This window comes from Cicer arietinum, chromosome 6 (genome assembly GCF_000331145.2).
Source record: "Cicer arietinum cultivar CDC Frontier isolate Library 1 chromosome 6, Cicar.CDCFrontier_v2.0, whole genome shotgun sequence".
In the NCBI taxonomy this organism is placed as follows: domain Eukaryota; kingdom Viridiplantae; phylum Streptophyta; class Magnoliopsida; order Fabales; family Fabaceae; genus Cicer; species Cicer arietinum.
The window spans coordinates 13134691-13143676 of record NC_021165.2 but is presented as its reverse complement, the minus strand read 5'-3'; the positions used below and the strand labels follow the sequence as shown (position 1 = coordinate 13143676).

The following is an 8986-nucleotide window of genomic DNA, read 5'->3' as shown; positions in this document are numbered from 1 at the left end:
GTAATGACATCGACAAGTTCATTTCAGCAGAACTACCTGATTGTAATTTATATCCAAAACTTGCAAATGTTGTTTCAAGTTTCATGCTACATGGTCCATGTGGATCTTCCAATCCAAAATCTCCGTGCATGAAAGATGGCAAGTGCTCAAAGTATTTTCCAAAGGATTACCAATCTTCAACTATAGTTGACGATGAAGGTTATCCAAAGTACAAGCGACGAGATACTGGTTTGTCCGTTTTGAAAAAAGGAATCAGTTTGGACAATAGGTTTGTAGTTCCATACAATCCACATTTGTTGATGAAATATCAAGCACATGTCAATGTTGAGTATTGCAACAAGGGAAACTCAATAAAGTATTTGTTTAAGTATGTTAATAAAGGACCAGATAGAGCCACAATAGAGATTTCAAACCGAACAGAAAATGGCCAGGTACTTGATGAGATAAAACAATACTATGAGTGCAGGTATTTGGCCCCGTGTGAGGCTGTTTGGAGAACTTTTGAGTATGACATCCATCAAAGGTGGCCTCCTGTTATAAGGCTTTCATTTCACCTTGAAAATGAGCAATCTGTAATGTATTCAGAAAATTATTCAATTCAATCTGTTGTGGCGCGTAATGAAGAACTTGACACAATGTTTTTGGCTTGGTTTGAGGCAAACAAAAAGTATCCTGAAGGAAGAGAATTGACTTATGCTGAATTTCCTACAAGGTTTGTTTATATAAAAAATAGCAAAACATGGCAGCCCAGAAAGCAAGGTAATTCAATTGGAAGACTTACTTATATTCCCCCAGGAGGTGGGGATGTTTATTTTTTGAGACTCCTATTGACAATACAAAAAGGGTGCACAAGTTACAATGATATTAAGAGAGTGGATGGCACAACACATAAAACCTTTAAGGAAGCGTGTTTTGCACTTGGGTTGCTGCAAGATGACAATGAATTTGTGTATGCTATTACTGAAGCAAGTCAGTTGGCCTCTGGACATCAATTGAGGAGATTATTTGTTATATTATTGTTCATGAATTCAATGACAAATCCTTTTGTTGTTTGGGAAGCTACATGGAAACTTTTATGTGATGGAATTTTATACGAAAAAAGGAAAATGTTAAACAACCCAGGTATGCAATTAAATATTAAATACTATATATATTAATTTTGTGTTATTATTATTAATATTTTACAACACTAACTATATGATTAAAATCATTCTCTTTGATTCAGGCCTTCAAATAAGTGACGATGAGTTAAAAAATATTTGTTTGGTTGAGTTGGACAAACTACTTTTCATGAGTGGTAAATCTCTTAAAAGTTTTAAGACCATGCCATGCCCTACCCATTCAAATATGAATCAATTTGAAAATAGGTTCTTGGCTGATGAATTAAACTATGACAAAGATGAGTTAGCTGCAACCCACATCTCATTATTGTCATCCTTAACCGCAGAACAAAGGTCAGTGTATGATCAAATTATTGCTTCTGTGATGACTAATTCGGGAGGGTTTTACTTCTTATATGGATATGGAGGCACAGGAAAAACATTTATCTGGAGAACTTTATCAGCTGCATTGAGATCCCAAGGTTCAATTGTTTTAAATATTGCCTCCAGTGGGATTGCAGCTTTATTATTACCTGGAGGAAAAACAGCTCATTCCGCATTAAAGATTCCTTTGGTTACAACCGAAACATCTACATGTGACATCAAACAACGCACTGATAGAGCTAATCTTATCATACATTCTAAGCTTATTATATGGGATGAAGCTCCAATGCTAAATAAATTATGTGCTGAAGCTGTAGATCGTACTTTTAGAGATATCATGAGGACTGTAGATGAGGCTAACCTACATAAACCATTTGGTGGGAAGGTAGTTGTTTTTGGAGGTGATTTTAGACAAATATTACCTGTTGTTAGAAAAGGTTGTAGGCATGATATAGTGGCAGCTTCAATAAACTCATCTGAATTATGGAAATACTGCAAGGTTTTGACATTATCAAGAAACATGCGTTTAACATCTGCAGAACCCAATGCATATACTAATGACATTAAAGATTTTGCAGATTGGATGCTTGATATTGGAAACGGTAAACATGACTCAAATGAGTTAGGGGAGAGTATTATTAATATTCCTGAAGACTTATTGGTAACAAATTCCCAAAATCCTCTATTATCTCTGTTTGAATTGACATATCCACTGCTTTTACAGAACATAAACAATTTGAAATACTATGAAGAGAGGGCAATACTTGCTCCGACTCATGATACTGTAGATATCGTTAATGATTATATTTTATCATTAATTCCAGAAGAGGAAAAGGAATACATTAGTTCAGACTCAACTGTCCTTTCTGATGAAAATTGTGCTGTGCAGGGAGATTGGTTCACACCAGTATTTTTGAATGACATGAAATGTTCTGGAATTCCAAATCACCGATTAAGATTAAAGATTGGTGTTCCAGTCATGCTTTTGAGGAACATTGATCAAGCTAATGGACTATGTAATGGAACAAGGTTGCTCATAAATGAATTGTGTACAAATATTATTGGAGCAACTGTGATCACGGGAAAAAACATCGGTGATAAGATTTATATACCAAGGATGAATTTGGTTCCATCTGATCCAGCTTTCCCATTTAAATTCCAGAGAAGACAATTTCCATTGTCGTTGTGTTTTGCAATGACCATAAATAAGAGTCAGGGTCAATCTCTTTCTCAAGTTGGTTTGTATTTAAAGCGACCTGTATTTACTCATGGTCAATTCTATGTGGCTATTTCACGAGTAAAGTCTAGGGAAGGATTGAAGATTGTTATTTTAGATGAAGAAGGAAAACTATGTACCGACACAAAAAATGTTGTGTACAAAGAAATTTTCAATAATTTGTAAACATGTATACGACATTCTTTTTACGGTTATATTTGTTTATTGTAAGTTATTTTTTGTATGGAATTGAATTGATGATAAAATTCATATTATGTCTTTAATGTCAATGTCAATAAAATTATGTCTTGAATGTCAATGTTAATTCAAATTTTTATATTATATAACTTTATTATAACAATATATTTATCAATATAGTAATTTGTATCCGTGCGACGCACGGGTTACTCACTAGTTTAATTATAAAACGATGATAGGGTTATTGTGTTAATTAGAGTTATTTTAAGTTTGTTCGTTTTTAATATTTTTTGAAGTGTAGATTTTTATAATTATAATTAAATTAAAACATGTTAAATTGATGTGTTAAAAAATTTAATTATCGATCGATGGCAACCTAAAAAAAAACACTAAGACTTAATAAAATAAAATAAAACAATATGTGTATTTATAAAATATCATTAATGAAAACGTAGAAAATTTAAAAATAATAAAAAATAATATTTATAGTTTATTAAATTTAAATATTTATTTTGATTACAACTTTATTTATTTTATATATTTATTCTTTTTTTTTTTTGTATTTGCACAATTTTTTATTATTCTTAATGAAATCTATTTTTATTATTTTTTGATTTTCTCTTAGCAACATTTATTTCATTGTATAAATACACGTATTTTTTTTCTAATATTTTTTTTCATTTTCTCTATAATCAATCTATTTTCTTTTCTTTTTCTCTCACTTTTCATTTTCCTTTCTTTCTTCAAATTTCTTAGTCATAAAAAAAATAAAGATAAAATTATTCCAGTTTAATTTTTTTAAGAACTAAAAATTATCTTTATTTTTTTTAAGAACTACATTGGGTTTTACAGTTCTTGTTATGGACTAAATGAGTATTTACTTATATTTTAAAAAGTATATATTATTTTAAAAAATAAAAATAACTTATTATAATTTATAATTTACTTATTTAATAATAAATGATTGGAAGTGGTGGTTGTCGAATATGGGACGAAGAACTCCCAACTTAGTGATTTACAACAGTGGTGGTGATAATGGTTGGAAGGATATAAGAGTTGTGGTGATGGTTAGAGTGGTAGTCAACACTGTTTTATATTGTGTTCGAAACAATGATTAATTGTGTAAAGAGTGGTGGTTAATGTTGGTGGTGTTCTACAGTGGTTAGCATTTATTGAAGTATTGGCTTATGGTCAATAATAATGATGTGTTACACTGAAAACAATTACTTGAACAAACTATATTTTTCAAAATTAATTCTAAAAAAAAAGTACAACCATTTAAAAAATACTCTAATATTTTTTTATCATAATGACAAAATTTATTATCTATAAGTCATAAATTCGTTTTTCGATCTTATCTATTGAAATAAAATTAGTTGCGGGATACTGTAAAAACCAATCCCAAATGTATTGTAAGATAAGATTATATTGCCTTCAAAAAAGCTCTATCATTATTATTATTCGAGAAATTTTAGCTGATTTATTGGCAAAGTCAAGAATTTTCTTCAGCTTACCTTTTTAAGCTAACAAATAGGCAACCTTGTTAGTTGAGCTTTCTCCTTTTGTTATACGATGCGGTATTTAAAAAAAAAAACAACTAATATATGCAAAATTAAAATATAAAATAAAAATAAAAAACAACTAAAAAATGTAAATATATAAAGGGAACACATATTTTTTTCCCTTCCAATTTTATCTTTATTTATTCTATTTTATCTATAGTTTTATAATTTTTTATTTCATTAAATTTGAATTTTTTAATTATCTATACATTGATCTAAATAATATTAAATTTTGCTATAACATTTTTTCTTTACGTTTACTCTTTACTAAAACTAATTATTTTAATTTTGTCGTTATTAAATTAATGAAAAGTTTAAATTTTTTTATAATCACAAAATATACATTTTATATTAAAAATCATATAAAAAAATTTAATAAAATTCACCTAAATTTTTATCATAATATTAACTGTAGCGCCAACTTGAAACCAAGTTGTCTCTTTGCCAATGTTAAACTTTACGTCTCGTTGATATAACAAAAGGTCGACCCAAAACTATCAATTTCGTTAGTTTTTTTTTTAAAAAAAATAACATTTTCGTTAATTTTATTTTTTATTTTTATAGGCCATCATTTTCGTTAGTTAAATCTTGATTGAATAATATGTATAGGTGGTACAAAAAGGATTCATAAATTAGTTACTCGACTTCATTCCAATAATACAAAACAAAGTTTAGTAATACTTTTGTCCTTACAATTATATATAAGATATTTTTGTAAAATAAAATATTCCCTTCTATAAAAAAGAAATTCAAATTACAAAATGCAATCATTACTTTTTCATAAGAATGTTCCTAACTAAATAAAATAATTAAAAGATCAATTATTTATCTCTTTTGACAATTTAGTCAACAACAAAAAAAACAATTGATACTTTTAGAAAGATAATGTACATTATTAACACATTTGATTAAAAAAACTATTTTTCTTAATTCTTTACCTTATTAAAATGGTCTTACATTAGATTTAATGACGGAGGTGCTAAACATATATATACATTACAAACCAAAGTATATACAGTAAATATGGTCAAAACAATATGAGGATTTGACGTTGTTGGTTCTTATACATGTCCATTTTGCTCCATTCATTGGTAAAGTTTGTTAAAACATTTGTTCTTGAAAAAACTATAATTTGATTTGAAGTTAAAGGGAAAAATGGTTAAATTATTGGATGTTAAAGCCATAGAGAGTACAAAGCCTATTGTGTTGATGATAGTGGTCCAGTCTATATATGCAGTGGTGAATGTCATGTTTAAGATGGTAGCAAATGAGGGATCAAATTTAAGTGTTCTTGTTGCCTACCGTTACGTCATTTCTTCTGCCATCACTTTGCCAATTGCTCTCTTCTTTGAAAGGTATGTCTCTCTATTTTTGTTGGTACTAAAAGGTGTGTTTCTTTATACATAAAAAAATCCTAAATATGTTTGGTCATAGTACTATAAAATAAACCAATTCAAATTTCGATTTGTGTAAATAATTACTTTTCCTTTAAAATTTGAAAGTATTTTATTCATCAAAAAATTGAAAGTATTGGATATTCTATCTTTACCATTATATTTCATTAAAAAAATATATATATTTATCGTTATATGATATCAAATAATTATTTATGTTCTAACAAAAGATTACATGTTCGCCTTGTATGCTTTTTGAATTTGGTGAATTTATGCTTGATTTATTGTATTTGTCTATGCACATCTTATCTTGTGCTTAACCTTTTAATTTTAATATATCATTTTAATTTTTCCACACAGAAAAATATTAGCATGTGATAATCCAAAACCTTCATTTTAAAATTTTAGAGGAATAAAAACTGAAAATATATTTTTTATCATAACGAAAATCAAAATCATCTTATTTTACAGTGTAAAAAAACAATAGTTTAATATTTTAGAGAGATTAAAATTAAAATAAATTTTTACATAGATCAATACCAAACTTTAATAATTTTTGAAGACTAAAAACATTCCTAATTTTTGTTGAAAGAATGATATATAACCTAATATAAATAACTAAATTACCTATAAAAAATTGCGAATCTACTAGAAGTAAAAGATGTATTTTTTACTAGATTTAAAATCGAAGTTATCTCATTCTCCAGTGTAAAAAACAATAAATTCAAAATTTTAACAGAAGAAAATTTTTACAAGGATCAAAACCAAAATAAAAAAAAAAATTGTTTCCTATGTGGAGACATAACATAAATACATAATGTAGTAAAACTAATGCACACACAAAATGAGTGACATTATTGAAGGAGAAAAATTGAATTTATCTTACTCGTTCCATTGAATCATGGAAAGTAATGAATAATATATGCAAATTTTATTGGGATGTTTAATCTGCAGGAATAGTCTGCGAAACCTGAGTGGAAAGGTGATGTTCCAAGCTTTTCTTTGTGGGTTATTTGGGTAAAATTACTACTACACTAAATAGCTGATTTTAAGACAGTAATTTAAGCAATAATATTTAGTGAAATGATTAAAATTGAAAATAATTTCAGGGGATCCTTGCAACAAAACCTGTATCTGAAATCTTTGGCTTTGGTACCAGCAACATATACTACAACCATGTTAAACCTCATCCCTGCAACTACCTACGTTATTGCTGTCTCTCTTAGAATGGAGAAGCCAAATCTTGGAACATTAGGTGGCAAGGCCAAATTGATAGGAACATTTGGTGGAATTGGTGGTGCCATGATCCTCACTCTATATGAAGGCAAGAGGTTATTTAACTGGTCAATGCACATTGACTTATTGCAACGATATAAGACATTACCACTACATGATTCTTCTACTGCCTCTCATGTTTTGGGTTTCATGCTAGCTTTTCTCACTTCTCTCTCTTTCTCATTGTGGTTTATAACTCAGGTACACTACGTTTATATTTATTACATTACTCTTTGTTACTAACTATTCAATTTTAAACTTACTTTGTTGTTTATAATATATGGATAAGCACAGTCAAAGATGAGTCAGAATTTTCCGTGGCATTATTCAATCGCGGCTTTAACCTCAATAATGGCTGCAATTCAATCTATTGTATTTGTTCTTTGTACGGAGAGAGATTGGAACCAATGGAAACTTGATTGGAATTTGGGATTTTTAACCTCAGCTTTATCGGTACATTGTTGATTATGTTTTGCTGCTTTTATTTATATTGGTAACTAATTTTCTACACAAACATTACATGTCATGTTTAGTTGATTTTGGTCTCTAATTTTGTTTTGTAGGGTGTATTTTCCTCTGGGCTGTGCTTTATTCTAATAGCTTGGTGTGTGCGTTTGAAAGGACCTTTGTTTGTGTCTGCTTTTAATCCTCTAATGCTTGTGCTTGTGGTTCTTATTGCATCATTCATATTGGATGAGTATATTACAATTGGAAGGTAAACTAATTATTAGGTTATTATATTCAACCTCATTTGAGACTTTATCTTTACCTTTTCAAGTTTCATATATATGGCCTAATATATTATGGTTTGTGTATTCATAATGTGCAGTCTAATAGGAGGCGTGTTGATTGTGTGTGGATTGTATTTGATATTATGGGGTAAAAGCAGAGAAGCAAGGGATGTGGATAATATGAACGGGAATGAGATACTATCTACAAAAGACTCTGTTCAATGCGATTCTAATCACATTGCTAACTCATCTTTGACTTGCATCCAAAACGACCATGACAAGAATATTGCAAATGCTGCTCATAATGTATCATTAGATGGCAACACTACTTGAGAAATTCAAAAATTACATATTTAAGGATACCAATTCATGTGATTAAAATGTCTACTCTCACATTTGATATTATTAAATAACAATAATGATATATATATATATATATATATATATATATATATATATATATATATATTTCCTTTCTTTTTACTAGGCTGTTTTATTGTTATATATTTTCTTAGAGTAGTGATGTTTAATAAGGATTAAGGGAACAAAGAGAAACATGAATAAATATAAAGAATTTAATTAATTAGCAATTTGATAGTTATAAATATATTCTTTTTTTTTTTGCAAAAATTTCTTGTAATAATAGGTATTTTTCATTTTCTTATTGAAGTTACCAACAAATTGATGATAAACAAGAATTATTGATTTAGGTGTGTTTGAGAGTTTTGAGAAAAAAGAAAAACAGAAGCTTGAAAATAAAAGGGAGGAAAGGGAATCAGGGGGTAGTCCCCCACTTTGCATGAATGTGTTTTTTATTTGTTGGTTAATTTCCAAGTGTTATATTAATGTCCTACAAATTGAAGCCCAATGATTCTCGCTGATGGATAAACTTTAATGTTGACATTGTTATTTTAAAAAAATCAATATTAATATGGTCTGCTTGCTACCAGACAATAAAATATTTATAAATCGATCCAAATTCAAAATTAGAATTTTTTAACTAACTTTTTTTAATTATCAATAATTTGTCTTGTGTGTTGCACAATAAGTTACCCAGCAGGCAGACCAAACATAGTGCAAAGCTTTTGAAGCTTATAAACAGGCAACTTAATTGCTTTAATATGAT

At 28.5% G+C, this 8986-nt stretch overlaps 2 protein-coding genes across 2 annotated transcripts; both read left to right on the top strand.

Annotated features, from left to right (window-relative positions):
• Positions 1-2: 2 nt before the first annotated feature.
• Positions 3-2886, top strand: LOC101515354 (uncharacterized; the record flags this gene model as incomplete). The annotated part of the gene is made up of 2 exons (XM_004504874.3): positions 3-1122; positions 1226-2886. Coding segments are annotated over 2 exons (2781 nt in total), but the record flags the coding sequence as incomplete, so codon positions are not given.
• A 2550-nt stretch (positions 2887-5436) lies between these two features.
• LOC101515033 (WAT1-related protein At1g68170-like) lies at positions 5437-8275 on the top strand. Its single transcript, XM_027336232.2, has 6 exons — positions 5437-5815; positions 6809-6871; positions 6964-7330; positions 7424-7582; positions 7693-7844; positions 7959-8275. The coding sequence occupies exons 1-6, from the start codon at positions 5616-5618 to the stop codon at positions 8191-8193; spliced, it is 1176 nt and encodes a 391-aa protein (XP_027192033.1). The 5' UTR covers positions 5437-5615; the 3' UTR covers positions 8194-8275.
• Positions 8276-8986: the final 711 nt, after the last annotated feature.